The following is a 17136-nucleotide window of genomic DNA, read 5'->3' on the forward strand; positions in this document are numbered from 1 at the left end:
ACCTAATTTAACGTGATTGGCAAAGGGTTTTACTTCCTCAATAAAGAGTACAGTCACATGTGTCTCTCTCTCTCCCTTCCACTAACTCAAAAAAAAAAAAAAAATCAATGGAAAAATATCCTCAGGTGAGGATTAACAACAACAAAAAGAATACAGTCAGTTATTCACCATACTTTGAATATTTTTACTATGTTTTTTTAAAATATATATTTTTATTGATTTCTGAGAGGAAGGGAGAGGGAAAGAGAGATAGAAACATCAATGATGAGAGAATCATTGGTCAGCTAACTCCTGCACGCCCCCCTCTGGGGACCAAGCCCCCAACTTCAGCATGTGCCCTATTGGGACTTGAACTGTGACCTCCTGGTTCATAGGTCAATGGTCAACCACTGAGCCACTGTGGCCAGGCACTATGTTTTGACTTGTGACCTAAAATGGACTTCAAAAGATGCAATGAAAATAAGCAATGATTCCTCTCATGTATATATGTTTTATAGTAAAGCTTACTTTCTGGCTAGATTCACCAAAATAGTACTTTGCTATTCAACAGCAATTGAAACTGTGAGTGGGATGAGAAAATTAAATTAAACTACTATTAGCACAAATATTAAAATATTACATCAAGAAACCATGATTTTAATATATTTAGAGTATAGTTATGCTGGTATGAGGCCAAGAATATCCAATCAGAGAATGACATGTCTATGACATAGGAAAATTCTGGTTTGTTTGCCATGTTAGTGTAATAGTACATGCACTATAGAGAATTCATTGCATTCAAGTATTTAATATGTACTCAAACAATTTTATCTTAATAAGAATGATTTAGAGAGTGAAAAGCCCTTGGCACTTAACAGACCTGGGTTTAAATTGGGGGCAACTCTCAATCTCTCTGACTCTTCTTCCTCATTTGTAAAATGATATTTACCTTTGATAATCATTGTGAAAATAAGTAATTTTTATAAAATATTTTAATTATAATATGTGATAAATAAATTGAAATTATTATATTTATTTTCTTACTTTCAGTTTATGCTTATAATCAAACACAAGGGGGAAAAAGACTAAGTAACTTGTGAATTTATATAATTTTTTTAAAACCTAACTTCTCAAAGCTGTAATAACTGTTCTCTGTTAATTCTGGCCATGGAAGCTTTCCTATACTTAGCATTTGAAGAGCTTCAGGAGAACTATAATAATTTTGTTATTATACAAAGAAATAAATGAAAACTTTAGTTCACTGAGGAGGCAGCCACTTGGAATGTATCCATCAGAGAATGGACTTGTTGTTCAGTGAACAAGGTCATGCAGGGAATTAGTGCAGCCACAGCAGTCAAAATCATTAAGTCAACCCCGCATGTGTCAGTCTCAGTGTATGCTAAGCCTTTGGGCTTGATTAAGTTATCACCATTTGCACTTTCCCATCCCCTGTAGTGAGGAGTTTCTGGAAGACACACACCATGCCTTTACTGGGGTCGTAGAATCGCTGGATGAGCTGCAGGGCTGTGCTCTTCCCAGCTCCGCTGGATCCTACCACAGCCGTCATTTCCCCTGGTTTGATGACCATGCTGAGGTTATTTAAAATCTGCAGGGAAAAGAAAAGAACAATGTTAGCAGCTAAGCTGCAAGTTAGGATGCTTTGTGAGGATATTGTGTTTGTTTAATTGTGAGGATGGGGCAGCCATCTTGTAATGACGTGGGGTGGCCACCTTGTGACGTGAGGGTGTGAGGGTCAATTTGCATATTACCTCTTTATCATATAGGATAATGTAAGTGTATATGCATATATGTGTGTGTTTATCTGCATTATAGATATGCATTATCAAAATTAATTTCATGGGATTTAGTACTGTGGGGATAACAGAAATATTATTAGGAAAGGGTGGCTAGAGGTACTCTGTTAAAATTAGGAAAAAGTCTCATTTCAAAGACAATTTATTCAGGGGGAGTAGATCCTAATTTTCCTGTAGAGTAAATTGCCTTTAAAGATACTTGTTCATTAGGTACAGGAAAACCAAATTTTCTTCACCATGGGTGACTATGAGCATATCATAAGATTACCTTTGCACCAAGGACTGATATATTGGCCCTGATGAAATTACAGATAGGAAGTAAAAAACTGCAAAGACAGTAGCTTTCCTTTGCCACTTCATATCCTACCTGCTCTGAGTGTTCTACCTTCTGCACTCTCTAAGGAGGTGGTTTGACATAGTTGTACTTCTTAATTGTTCTGATTGCCTTGCATTTTATTGAACTCATGGCTACAATGACAGGGCCTGACACACTCATTTCAACAGAGTCATAAAGGTGACTTAACCAGAAAGTGCTGCCAGACTGTGTTCTTACCAAAGGGGTTTGCACAGCATTGTCATCATGAAAGAATATGGTTTGGTGCCTAAGAAATAATACGACACCCAAGGACACTTCCAGAGAAACATGCTTCTGTTCCATGTTCCTGGAAACTGAATCATGCTTCAGAAAAACAAGCAATTTATGGCTCTGGAAATGAATCATCAGGAATAAAATCCTGTTGTTCCTGGAGGAAAGATTGGCACTTACCTTCACCTCTGGTCTGGAAGGATAGTGGAAGGTCACATTGTGGAATTGAATTTCACCTTTAATTCGATCCAACTTGTAACCATCTTCTGACATGCAGTCAATAACAGGTTTCTGGAAGGGAATGTAAAAGGGATATAGCAAAAACATGTATTAGATGCATTTACTGTCCATCTCAGTTTGAATCTACTCATAAAAGAGAATAACAACCAGGTAAGACATTGCAGAGATATGCTAAAGATAAGTTTCTTCCACATTAAATAATTATTAATAATAATAATTAGCATTTATGGAGATATTATATTATGATATATTAATGGTATTATGCTATGTTACTATATAATATATTAGTATATAATATGTTATATGTATTATGTTATATATTAATATACATATACATTTTATCTGTATTATATTATATATGTTAACATCTTATCTAATCAAAGAGAAACATGCAAATTGACCATACCTCTGCCACGCCCACAAGCCACACCCACAATCCAATCAGGAGTGAGTATGCAAATTAACCCAACCAAGATGGCGGCGGCCACGGAGCTGGAGCAAGCAGGAGGCTTGGGTTGCCCCCAGTGATGGAGAAAGCCAAGCTTCCTGCCCACCCTGGCTGGCCCTGGCCTCCGCTCAAGCTCAAGGCTACAAAGTTTTAATTATAGAAGATAAATAAGTCCCAGATACCTGCTTCCAGCCAGCCCTGGCCTCCGCTCAAGGAGGCACTGAAAAAAAAAAAAAAAGCAAAAATGGAGGGGCTAAGAGCTTGGGTCGCCGGGGGCCATGGCCAGTCTGAAAACAGCCATCAGCCCCTCACCCAGGCTGGCCACACCCACATGGGGTGAGGGCCCCCACTGGGGGTCTTGGCCAGCCTGCAAACAGCCATCAGCCCCTCACCCAGGCTGGCCAGGCACCCCAGCGGGACCCCCACCCTGATCCAGGACACCCTTCAGGGCAAACCAGCCAGCCCCCACTCATGCACCAGGCCTCTATCTATACTAATAAAAGGGTAATATGCTAATTAGACTGGGAGACCTTCCAGGAGACCTTCCGGACGTTCTTCTGGACAAAGCCATGGTGGCGGGGCTGAGGTAGAGGTGGTTAGAGGCCAAGAGGGGAGGGCAGTTGTGGGTGATCAGGCCAGGATGGGATGGCAGTTGTGGGTGATCAGGCTGGTGGGGGGCGGGGCCGTTGGGGGTAAGCAGACCAGCAGGGGGGCCAGTTGGGGGTGAGCAGGCCATCAGTGGGGGTCAGTTGGAGGTGATCAGGACAATGTGGGGGGCAGTTTGGAGTGAGCAGGCCAGCAGGGGGGCAGTTGGGGGCGAGCAGCCCAGAGGGGAGGGGAGGTGGGGGCGAGCAGGTCAGCAGGGGGGGGGCAGTTGGGGGCAAGCACACTGGCACAGGGGGCAGTTGGGGGTGATCAGGCTGGCGGGGGAGGGGTAGACATTTGGGGGTGAGCAGGCCGGCAGCGGGGGGCAGTTGGGGGCAAGCAGGCCGGCAGGGGCAATCAGGCAGGTGAGTGGTTAGGAGCTAGCAGTCCCAGATTGCAAGAGGAATGTCCGACTGCCGGTTTAGGCCTGATCCCTGTAAACTGGCAGTCAGACATCCTTCAAGGGGTCCCAGATTGGAGAGGGTACAGGCTAGGCTGAGGAACACCCCCCCACCCCTACCCGGTGCACGAGGGCCACTAGTATAATATAATATAATAATATATAATATATAATATAAATAACTAATATATACTTAATTTTAATTTATATAAAATATTATGCCAATTAATAAAAATTATATATCACCTTATTTAATTTAATTATTTATTGACATGTTACTATGACATTATTATTTAACAACATACTAATATAATATATAGCACTGATCTATATATTAAGATTATTACGCATAATTATATTACTAAAATACCATGGAAGATAATGCACTAGGTGTTTTAGTGTGCTTTTTTTCATTTATGTAATTGTCACTGTAACCTAACAAGACATTTTTTCACTTGAGGAAGTTGAGAAATCTCAGAGGTTAAGTATCTTGCCTAAGGCCACACAACTAGTCAACCACTCTGGGGTCTAAGATTTGAGTAACTGAATGTCCTCAGGGGATGTCTTCAAACACTATCAACTTAGAGTTGATTTGCTGAATTTCACCTCTGCTGTTGTTAGTAGTGAGCCTAATCTAGAACTTAACCATTCCAGTTCATCAGACAAGGGTCCTCTCCTGCTACCAGGACATCCCCAGGTCAGCTTCTTACTCTTCCACACTAGTGAGAGAAATTCATTACCATATCTCTATTTGGGGCTATAGTGTAACCTACTTTCTTCTTGGGTCTCCAATAAAGATAATAAAATAATTTTTAAATGCCTTAATTTTTTGACACAGTTTAAGGGGCTTTTTAGACTCATCATCTTACTTGAGCATATAACAACCCAAGAATGAGAATTTGGATCATTCAACAGGCCTATGTGGTTTTCAATAATCTCTTTATATCCCAATACATAAAACCCCAAAGTATAAAATGGATGAAGTGATGAGAAATTTTCTCAGGAAGGTTATATGCCTCATAAATAGCTATGATTTAGGGAACCCACGAAGCACCACCTAGTTATGATTTAGGGAACGCACAAAGCATTCTTGGATTTACTGGGCTTCTGACTCTTAGCCCAGGGCATTTTTTTCAGAGGGAAAGAACATGTTGCCATTTTCCCCTTCTGTTCTTGGATTTTGACTTTCTACCTTGACCTCCAATGATTTAATAGATTAACTAGAAAAATTCTAGCAACACTATCATTGTCCTTTTCAAACTGGTACAGACTTTCCATCACATTTACAAAATAATCCAATTGTGTGAACTTGGCTTTAAAGTCCTGCATGATCTGGCCCCTTCCCATCCCTCTAGCCTCCGTCCCCTGCTCACTCAGTTTCATCACACTGGCCCTGTTTTAGCTTCTTGCATTCACCAAGCTATTTTCCAAACTGAAGGCCTTTCTTCTATGAATACCCTCCCATTCACCACCCCCAGTCTCCCTTTGCAGGGCCAACTCTCTTTCCTTTGGTTCTCAGCTCATATACTACCTCCTCAGAGATAATGCCATCATCATCACTTAATTTAAACACTCCTTTCCACCCCCAATTGCTATCACATTGACCTATTTAAATTCCTTCAGTGTACTATTTAATACTATCTTCTCTTTAAATGTGCTTATTTCTTTTTAAAAAAATACTTTTATTGATTTCAGAGAGGAAGGGAGATGTAGAAAGATAAGAACATCAATTATGAGAGAGAATCATTGATCAGTTGCCTCCTGCACACCCTACACTGGGGATCAAGCCTGCAATCCAGGAATGTGCCCTGACCGGGAATTAAACAGTGTTCTCCTGGTTCATAGGTCGATGCTCAACCACCTGAGCTATGCCAGCCCGATAAATGTGCTTACTTTTCTATTGCCTGTTTCCCAGTTATGATATGAAAGCAGGTGCCTTATTGGTTCTGTTTCACTCTTGCACTCCCAATTCAGAACAGGGTCAGGCTCATGACAGCACTTATTGAATATTGCTGAATTAAGGGCATTCTGATAGTTCCTGATAGTTTTTAACACTGAGGGTAAATTCCTTAGTTCATTCCTCTTCCCACCCCCAACCTATGAATAGCCTTTACCTTTGGCCTTTACATACCTGGTCTATTGTCTCAAAAATGCTGGTGGCCGCTGCACGTCCAGTGGCAAAGGCTTCCAAACAAGAAGATGCATTGCCAAGATTTAAAGCTCCCACTATGACACTGAGGAAAATCTGAAGTGAGAAGAGATAAACATGGTGTTCATGTGTTTTTGGGCTATCCAGGTGAATTCAGAGATTTCAATCAACACAAAGTGGGTTAGAATAGTGATATGATAATTTGATTCATTATATAAATAGCCTTATTATGGTTTTCCTGGTTAAAGTGTCCCTGAAATAATAAAGACAATGTGATTAGCTTGATTGTCCTAGAACTTGATACACACAATATAGATCTTCTACTACTATTACTGCTATATTACTCCTACTAGTATACTAGCTATTAGAATAACTACTACTACTACTACTAGTACTATACAACTACTACTACTAATAATAATAATGATGTTATGTTTCTATGTGCTTTATCCTGTATTGCTCCATTTAATCCTTAACAGAGGTGTGTGGAGGTTACCTAACTTCACATAAGTCACAATATATATTAAGTGGTAGAGCAGTATCTAACCCCATTCATGACTGACATTCTGTCTACCTCCCAGGTTCATCTGCTAGAGGTTGCATGCAGGTGGAGTGGCCAGGTTCTTGTGCAGAGCAGGGGAAGCTGTCATTGATTCACCAACTCAACCATCTCTTTAGGTTAGGTAAAGGCGACCTGATCATGACCCAATAGCACTCTGTTTTTATCAATTTATAAAGGAAGAGAAAATTCCTCACACTGGCCTCCAGGAGGAGCACAAGACTCCTTCTCTCCACCCTTCCAACCAAAGATTGATTGCCCCGTCACTTAACTCAAATGGAGGACATCTCAATGGTCGCCATCTATAAGCGACTACAGTTATTTGTTGAGCTAAATATTGACTTTTGCATGAATGTAGTCTTTTTCGGGTAATCATTTTCAGATGATCCTGGTCTGTGGTGATTTCCATGAGCTGGATTCTGCCCAGAGTTCCTTTCTACTCTCTTCCTTATGGCTGGACCACGGGGCTTCTCAAAGGCTCCCAGCCATCTCCCTCCCTCTTCAGTCACCTCTCCATTCCACACACCAGGATTATGTGGGCCAGCCCCCTCTTGACTTCTCCCTGAATTCCCCACTCTATGTAGGAGGCAAACATTATCTCTTCATCTGTCCTTCTTGTTCCTTTTCCTTAATTATGGCAGGTAAGTCCTCCCATGAGCAGATTACTTAATCTTTCAAGCCCCAATTTTTTTTTATCTATAGCACAGAGATAATGAGAGTATGTACCTCATGCAATTGTTATGAGCATTAAATGAGATAATGCATGTAAAGGTGATTAATCCAGTTCAGCCATATAAATAATAGTAATGATGATGAAGAAAGAAGCATGATTTCACAGTTAGGAAGTGATAAGATGAACAAACAGAACAGTAATTGTGGGTAGTTTGGGTTAAGACCACCATATTCCAAAGTCTTCCTATCTGAGCAAAGGAACCCTTCCATGTGTACTAGCTCAGGGGTCAATAAACATTGTCTCCAAACAGCCAGATGGTAATAGTTTAGGCATTTAGGCATTACTCAACTCTGCTATCTAGTACAAAAACAGCCATAGACACTATTAAGCAAATGGCTGTGGCTGTGTTCCAATAGAACTTCATTTACAAAAACAGGCAGCAGGCTGGCGTTAGCTTGCAGGCCATAGTTTGCTAACCCTTGGTCTAGATTCTAGACTGACTCACTAGGTTACTAAACTGTTTGTGCTTAAATCCTCACTCAGCTAGGCTTTGCAAGCATTACCTCAAATAAAGTCTCTCTCAGGGTTCTTAGGAGAGCAGTGAGTGAGATAGGACAGGGACATGCAACTAATACCTCACAAAGCTGGCACACATCCCAATAGACCCTCATTGCTCACTCCAAATATCACTCTTTAGCCCTATGGACTAGTGTGGGGAAAAGGAGGGCTGGAAGGACCACTGGGAAGCAATCTACCTGTGGGTGTGCTGTGCTGGAGAAAAGGGGATCTGTGACTACTTGGAAGACAGATCCAGAGTCAGGAACACAGTGGTTTAATGGGTCAGGCCCCCAACACTTGAGTTCAAATCTGACTTTATACCACTCGGCACATATTTCTCAACCTCATGGCTCTATTTCATTTTTAAGTGGTAGTATAATAACATCAATTACAGAATAAAATTATATTACCTATGACAATTTTATTAAATACCTCACTCAGTGCTTCACACCATGTATATAATTAATAATTTTATTTTCTATTACTGCTATTATTTTTTATTGTTGAGTCCTGAAACTTAAGAGGGGCATGAAAGAGCAGCCTTCTTCACCATTCAGTTCCCTTACATTTTTTTCCCTCATAGATCACAGAGTATGATTTTCGTCTGGGTACAAGTAATACTAATTACAATAATTTATGTGAACTCCTTACCACTTATGCCCAATTACTATGCATCCAATAATGATTTTGTGCATCACAAAATGCATTAGATTAACCTAATTGTTAATTAGTTTAGTGGATTAAAAAACTCAACTCTTGCATACTCAGTCTTCATAGTTTGCTGCTCAAGCATGAGTGAAAGAGAAGTGGGGTGGAGAGAGAAGAGGGGTGGGAGAAGAAAGAGAGAGAGAGAAAAAACAATCAATGCTTATTCTGTTAAAGGATGTCTCCCACTTTCCCAAAGAAAAATTTCTTAAGGTGTAAGAGGAGGCTTGCAGGAATAGGTTAGAAGTAAAAGGCAGGTTTATAATTGATGACTAATATAGGGAATATAGTCAATAATATTTTCATGAATATGTATGGTACCAGGTGGGCAATGGAAATATCGGGGGAGCACTTTGTAAAGTTTATGACTGTCTGATCATTATGCTGTACACTTGAAACTAATACAAAATAATAATGAATGTATATTATAATTAAAAAATAAAATTGTTTAAAAGCTTTACAAAATAAAAAAGTATTGATGACTAAAATGTTAGAGAGATGTAGTATGCATGTCTACATATAGTAGGTACTCAAGAAATATTAATTGGGAGAATGAATTGTCTACAGAAGGTAAGAGTAGTCCACAATCAAACTGGAAACTCAAAGGTGAGAACTGTTAAATTAATTAAACAAGGAGGTCATTAGACTGAAGTGGTTTTATGTCTTAGTAGCTTACATAAGCAAACCAAAACTTAAGCCTGAAATTGCCTCAAGGTTAAGAAATCAAAACCTACAAGCAACCAATCACAAAGAGCCAATTAGTTTTTTTTAAATAAGACAACTGCTTAAGCTATAACCAATCAAATAATGTCTTTGTGTTGCTTCCACCTCTTCTCTATAAAAGTCTTTGCCCTCATTTCTATCATGAAGCCCTTCTAACAACTTCTATTTTGGCACCACTAAATTAGCATTATTTTTGCTCAAATAAACTCCTAAAAGTTTTAATATGCCTCAGTTTTTCTTTTAACAGAACCATAAAATTGGATTCTTGTAAAGAGAGCTCCAAGGGTTTTTTTTAAAACTCACTCTTTCCAAATGGAATCATATATTATTTAATTTTCAATTTACCAATTTATTTTTTTCTGTCCTCTCCTTGCAGGCATAGAATGAAAGGAAAGATGTCTTTTCTCAATGCTTGTACTTCTGCAGAATGAGCAGATATAAGCATCTGACCAATAAAATACGTTTGCATTACCTGTTCAGCTGAGGATTTTATTGGCTTGGCATTTTAATAACTCATTATGTTTTCACAAATATGTTCATTAGCACATATATTGTGTTACTATTAAGCTCAGTTATATGAGCTGTTAATTTTTAGCTGAGAAATCACTGACTTTCAATTTTCATGCCATATTATCTTTTGGACTCGGTCAGAAAAATGGTTGTTTTGCAGCTATAAAATCTTTATTTAATTGAAAATCATTAAATTGGTGGTCTCATCAATTCAAATGCTCAGCATCCCTTTACTATAAAATGCATTCGTGTTGTTCATTTCTGCAGATGGACTCCACCGAATCATTGGCACTGTCCTCCCTCAGACAGTAAAGGAATAAACAAAATGCCTTAACTGTGGGCTTTTCTGAGATGCCAACAGGAAATGTTACACGTGGGTCATCAAGAACCAAGTACCTGGACAAGGGCTCCTGCTGTATATTCTCCATCATCCAGGACGAGTTTGGAGCCGTACCAGAAGGCCAGTGCATAACACAGGAAGATGAGACACCACATGAATCCAGTAAAAAATCCCATCACTATCCCTTTTCTAATCCCCCAACGCTGGGCAAACACAAGGTTTTTCTCATACCTGTGAAGAGAAAACATTTGGGTCTATTTCAGCAGCAGCAGTAGCAGCTCAAGCTGGAATATTTAATTGATGAAAGCCAATGATGATAAAGGCATCTAAACACAGAACAGCTTTAGGGAAAGAAAACAATAACTTCTGTGTAGTTATTTAATGTTTGTCTCAACTTGGCAATGAAATGAGTTGAAAGGATGATGCCTAACAAAATCTCATAGTTGATTACTTCAGGGATGAGTACAGTGGGGTAAGCTTTGCCCCCAAGAGAAAATAATTGTTCAGCACACATGTCTAAACATGACGGATCCAGTATTGTTTGCGCTTATATTGTTCCATTAAGTCATGTGACATGCTTTCTATCAGTTTTCTTCCAGGTTTGAAAATAGTGTCCGCACCAACTCATCTGCATGTACTCACTCACCTATCTGCCCTGTGACCAAGAATGCTATGTTGTAACATGATGGGTCAGATTCACAGCCATGGTACATGGATAACTATGTGGAAATTCAGTCCAAACACTAAGCTTCAGTATTTCTATCATTTAGCCATTAATAATGGGCATTGTCTTAAAGCATAGTCATTCTGTAACTGCCTTCTTATATCTCAAAAAGTAAATTTGTGGAGAATTTTAACATTTCATAGGACAAAACTGAAGGTCTAGCCTATGTTTGTTAATTTTTAAAACATTCACACTGCTTGTTTTATTAACAATAGAAGAAGATATCTTTCATAGTGGAGGAAATATGCTACTGAAATTTTTTAATGAGAAATAAGAAAACTTCATTCCACTAACCAAAAGAAGCAAATGAAAAATAAAAGAGGAAAAGAGATAATTAGAGACTGTAAATCCTATTCTCTTTTTTATTTGGTGAATTTGCTAGCATTTGAGAATGCGTAGTTGACTAGCTGAATAAAACACATTGAATAAAAAAAGTGTTCAATAAAAATGTATGAAATTGCACTTTAGATCATGTAGGCCTTTCCTTGATGGCATAAACTGTTACAGCTGGGAATGCAGTACAGTATGTGTGCATACACCCCACCAGAGTTAGAAATAAATATCTAACCCAAGATGGCTTTTTAAAAATTACCAACTCTAACATCTTCCAGAACACACAGCTAAGGGCTTGGGAGTCCTTGTAGTGCTCTGATCGCTCATTACTCTGCCAAGCTACCTCTGAACAAAAGCTCCTTCTGGGTACCATAGACCAAGGTGAATATGCCGCTTTACACACAAAAATGGGGAAGCTTCAGGGTAGTATATGGATCAAGGAAATTCAGGAAAGTGGCAGACATTTCAATTAACCAACCTTTCAACCTCTTTTTTCTCACCGCCAAAAGCAGCCACTGTGCGAATGGATGAAATGACTTCATCAGCCACTGACCCTGCTTTCGCATAGGCCTTCAATTCACGGTCAGTAAACGTGGACACACTCTAAAATCCAAAAGAAGAAAATAATATCTGAAGACCAGGTAATTAAGTAAGTCAGTCTGTCACTCAGTGATTCATTTAGGTGAGTAAACAGGTGTCATGGTTTAACACAAGACTAGATTCTCGCCAAGGAAGGATTTGGTCTAAAGTTGATGTGTGCTAAGCCTTATGCACCAGTGTTTGGTTGTTGCATTAAAAGTCAACCTCAAAACCATCAACAAAACAACAAGAAAGCCCACTACATGGGAGAACATATTTGCCAATGCTATTTCAGATAAGGGTTTAATCTCCAAAATTTACAGAGAACTTATACAACTTAACAAAAGGAAGATAAACAATCCAATCAAAAAATGGGCAAAGGACCTAAATAGACACTTTTCGAAAGAGGACATACAGAAGGCTCAGAGACATATGAAAACATGCTCAAAGTCACTAATCATCCGAGAGATGCAAATCAAAACAACAATGCGGTACCATCTCACACCTGTCAGAATGGCTATCATCAACAAATCAACAAACAAGTGCTGGCGAGGATGCGGAGAAAAAGGAACCCTCCTGCACTGCTGGTGGGAATGCAGACTGGTGCAGCCACTGTGGAAGACAGTATGGAGTTTCCTCAAAAAGTTAAAAATGGAACTCCCATTTGACCCAGTAATTCCACTTCTAGGACTATATCCCAAGAAACCAGAAACACCAATCAGAAAAGATATATGCACTCTTATGTTCATAGCAGCACAATTTACAATAGCTAAGATTTGGAAACAGCCTAAGTGCCCATCAGCGGATGAATGGATTAAAAAATTATGGTACATCTACACAATAGAATACTACGCTGCTATAAAAAAGAAAGAACTTTTACCATTTGCAACAACATGGATGGAACTGGAGAGCATTATGCTAAGCGAAATAAGCCAGTAGAAGAAAGATAAATATCACATGACCTCACTCATATGTGGGATATAATGATCAACATAAACTGATGAACAAAAATAGACCCAGAGACAAGGGGCAGGGGAGGGGGCATTAGAGATCAACCAAAAGACTTGTATGTATGCATATTAGCATAACCAATGGACACAGACACTGGGGCAGTGGGGACTGCCCTCGGGGGTGGGAGTGTCTGGGAGGGTCAATCAGGGGAAAAGGAGACATATGTAATACTTTAAAAAATAAAAAATAAAAATAAATGATACTGCTCAAACTAAAAAAAAAAAAAAAAAAAATTCAGCCTCAAAATCCCTCTCACAGAGTAAGTCCCAACTAGGGCATTCTGTGAGACCACAGTGTTTCATCATTCCAGTAAAGAAGTTTTCAAGTCAAAACACAGCGGGGGTGGATGGGTAGGTGGCAGTGTTGGTGGATGGGTGGGTGGGAAGATACCAACCAAAGAACTTGTATGCATATATGCATAACCCATGCACACAGACAATAGGGTGGTGAAGGGGTTGGGGTGGGCTAGAAGTGGTCAATGGGGGGAAAAGAGGGACATATATAATAATTTCAACAATAAAGCTTTAAAAAATAAAATAAAATACAGCCATTATTAATTATTTTTAAAAAGTCACATTTCATTGCTACTGGCCAAAGACCATTGCACAATTCACAGACAAACATCAGAGGCAAAGGCCAGAGGTCAGTGCAGGCATCACGTTTTTAGAATATAGAATGACAGAGAGGTACCGAGCCTGCAAAGGCATAATGAGGCAGAGTTAATTGCATAGGAGAAAACTTCAGATAAATACTACACTATTTATCTACCAACTACCTTTGCTTTTCACAAAAAGAAATAAAAAGACATTGTACTTAATATTAAACAAGTTACTTTTTCTAAAATTGGACTTAGATCGAATCCTAGTTAGAATTAACTACCAACAAAATTCCTGGCACAGATGAAGAAACAAGGAGGGGAAAAAGCAAATATTGTGGAAAATTATCTTATTCAGCAAACCTAAAAAACATATAGTACCCACACTAAGGATTTCTCTTCCAAGTTTTTCTAAACTTTTAGCAGCAAAACTCTTATCAAACAAACTCTTAAGCACAATTCTAGGATATAAAATAAGTAAAAGTAGTATTTTATTGCAATATATTTATCTCACAAGTCCACATTTTATAAAACTTCTGTGAATTGAAAAGGCAACAATAAGAAAAGTGAGGCTACTTTCATCAACATTTAAATTTGGGTGTTATGGATAACTGTAGTTTTTACCACAATCCGTTTCTAATTTATTTCACAAATATGTACTGGCGGCATGGTAATGAGATAACTAAGTAGTTACGAATGTTATCAATTTTTGTTGTAATGACACATTAATAATCTCACTGAAACAGATACGGGAGCTTTAAAAAATGTAGATTGGGGAATATCTAACAATTGCTCATGTTTCTCATCATAAGTTTAAAAGTCAAAGGCAAACAAAACCCATAATATCTTCCACCATGTCATATATTGCCCCTCCACCTTTTCTTGCCTTGTTTCGAATTGAGCCCAGGGAAGATGCCTGTATCATTTTCCACAAACAGGCACAGACTTGAAGTCAAGAAGAAACTAGCGCAGAGCCATCACCTTGCAAATCACTTGAAGTTGAAATATGGGCACTGAGACAAGGGAAGCAGTGCTCTCAGCCTGTGTAAAGCCAAGGAAACCAGGCCACGTTGTTGGTCTCTTAAAATGTGTCATGTGATCTGGTAGAGTGTGAATATTAATTTATCATGGGTTTCAAGAAAGAGGTTACATGTATTTGGCAGGAAAAATTTTTAATCAAATGCTTGCAGAATCCCCACAGACCCTCCACAGAAACTGAGGCGCCTCTGGAGTGCAGCTGGAGAGCATTTGGTAGAAAAGACTTACGCAAAGCTTGCATGATATGGTGGATTGGGAACAAATAAAGGCTAATATCTCTTTAGTAATTAATTCTGTGTCAGGTGCTGTGCTAAGTGCATAACATGGATTATGTCTTGAGTCACCATGATGACTTTGGGAGGTATTATCCTTGTTTTTAAGATGAGAAGACTGAAGTTTTGATGAGTTAAACATACCTTTGTTAAGCCAGGTTGGGACCTAGTTAAGTGCAGTGAGCTCTTTGCTATTGTCCCTCTGTATTACCTGGCTCTATTGAATAATAGAGCAAGTGGACTGTAGAGAACATTTTTCTAGAAAAAATATCACCTGGAGATTGGTACATGTTGCTCAATAATGTCAGCTTTTCACTTAAATTCTACTCTCATTTACAGCAAATTATTAGTGTTGCCTGGTCCCAGGACCTGCTATCTAATGTGGTTGCTCTAATAGTAAACTATAATAATTTCTCAGTCCTTGGGAGTGTGTTTTAACTGGGATGACCCAAAATTCCTACTCCTTCACTTTTTCTTGGCCTGTGAACCAGGGCAATGGAGACTGCTCTTGGGAAACTGCTGGGAATGGACCAAGTAATCTCTCTCTGAAACTGGTCAGATGGAATGGAGAGAGAACAGTTGTGATTGCAGAAATTTCTTTTAGGTGCTTGTTACTAATATGGGTATATTTGTTGGGCCTTTTGGAGGGAGCATCTGAGGTTGGGAGAGCAGGGAAGCAATAGGCATTAGAGAGTGTGTGGGACATTAGAGTCAGTCTCCCTTGAATTTGAACTCTATCCTGTCACTCACTATCTGTGCGGTCCCTTTACCCCTCTGAGTCTCCATTTCTTATATGTAAAATGGCATCAATACTTCATAAGATTGTCGTAAAGATTAGAGATCATGTATCTAAAGCTCCTCATAGTGCCTGGCACAATAGTAAATGCTCAGTAAGTGTAGTTGTTATTGTTATTAATACAGGAATATTCTATTCTTGTTATTAAAGTATCATTAATCCCTAAGCTATGGGATGTTATTTGACACTGAGGAATAACCAGTCAAAATAGTGATAAAGATGTTGACTAGCCATACTCAGGAGAAGGGACTCGAACTTATATTTTCGGCTGTTCCTCAATATCTCCCCATGGAAAGCAATGAGAAGACACCCTTACCAGACCAATGATGGCTGCTCCCATTCCAATGAGAGGGCTGACGGAAATGATGACTAAGGTCAGTTTCCAACCCTGGTAAAATCCCAACAGGAACCCACAGATGCTTGTGGTCATGCGCTGAATGAAAATGGCCATTTGGTCAGCAATGGCATCATTGATTTTATTAATATCACTAGAAATAAGAAAGGCTTTGATCATTACAATGGAATTGGTCAATTCAAATGTCTTACTGAGAAATCTCAGTCTTTCCCTTCTAAACACTCCTATCTCTGTACCCCATTGCCCTTGGGAAACATAACTGACTCTCACATCTGGAAAAACTTGCTGCAGCTTGGGAGGTCATCAAGCTCTCCTCTCATAGCCAAGAAAGTTTGTCCTTAACCCAGTTTTCCCAACTGGTGTCCATTAAATATTGGCAAAAGCTTTTGGAAACCATCTTATTTGTCTCCTTTTTATAGTTAATACTAGAGGCCTGGTGCACAAAATTTGTGCATGGAGAGGGGTCCCTCAGCCAGGCCTGCACCCTCTTGCAATCCAGGACTGCTGGCTCCTAACCGCTTGTCTGCATGCCTGCCTGATCACCCCTAACCACTCTCCCTGCCTGCCTGATGCTCCTAATTGATCACCTGCCTGCCTGATCACCCCTAACCACTCTGCCTTATTGCCCCTAACCACTCGCCTGCCTCCCTGATTGCTCCTACCCACTCTGCATACCTTCCGGATCGCCCCTAACCGCCTCTGCCTCAGCCCCCATTGCTGCGGCTTCATTTGGAAGGACGTCCAGAATGACGTCTGGAAGGTCATTCAGCTGTCTGGTCTAATTAGCATATTATGCTTTTATTATTATAGATATCCTTGATCTGTTCTGCAGAGCCATTCTTCCTTTCTTTACTTCTGCTAAGTCCTTTTAGGTTCTGGTCACATACCAACTAATTAATAAAAAGTTATGTAATTCCCAAGAAAGAAGTAATATTTTCTTCCCTATATTTCCTTAGCAATGTAACTAATCTGTATACGTGTGTGTGTGTGTGTGTGTGTGTGTGTGTGTGTGTGTGTGTGTGTGTAATTGTTGCATTCTGCTTATAGGCAGTATAGAATCGTGGTTAAGAGGTCAGACTCTAGAGCCAGACCCTGAGTTTAAAC

The 17136-nt window shown here is 39.4% G+C and overlaps 1 protein-coding gene across 2 annotated transcripts in view; it reads right to left on the reverse strand.

Moving 5' to 3' along the window:
• Nucleotides 1-17136, reverse strand: part of ABCB11 (ATP binding cassette subfamily B member 11) — a 75220-nt gene that overhangs the window by 40478 nt on the left and 17606 nt on the right. For both annotated transcript variants that reach the window (XM_054723234.1, XM_028141058.2), the window contains exons 7-12: nucleotides 15994-16165; nucleotides 11865-11989; nucleotides 10386-10560; nucleotides 6244-6357; nucleotides 2560-2670; nucleotides 1460-1585 (exon numbers count right to left, since the gene is read on the reverse strand). In XM_054723234.1, the coding sequence (XP_054579209.1) occupies nucleotides 1460-1585; nucleotides 2560-2670; nucleotides 6244-6357; nucleotides 10386-10560; nucleotides 11865-11989; nucleotides 15994-16165 (823 nt within the window). The remainder of the gene's footprint in view (nucleotides 1-1459; nucleotides 1586-2559; nucleotides 2671-6243; nucleotides 6358-10385; nucleotides 10561-11864; nucleotides 11990-15993; nucleotides 16166-17136) is intronic.

The sequence above is a fragment of the Eptesicus fuscus genome, chromosome 11 (assembly GCF_027574615.1).
Source record: "Eptesicus fuscus isolate TK198812 chromosome 11, DD_ASM_mEF_20220401, whole genome shotgun sequence".
NCBI classification, from domain to species: Eukaryota; Metazoa; Chordata; class Mammalia; order Chiroptera; family Vespertilionidae; genus Eptesicus; species Eptesicus fuscus.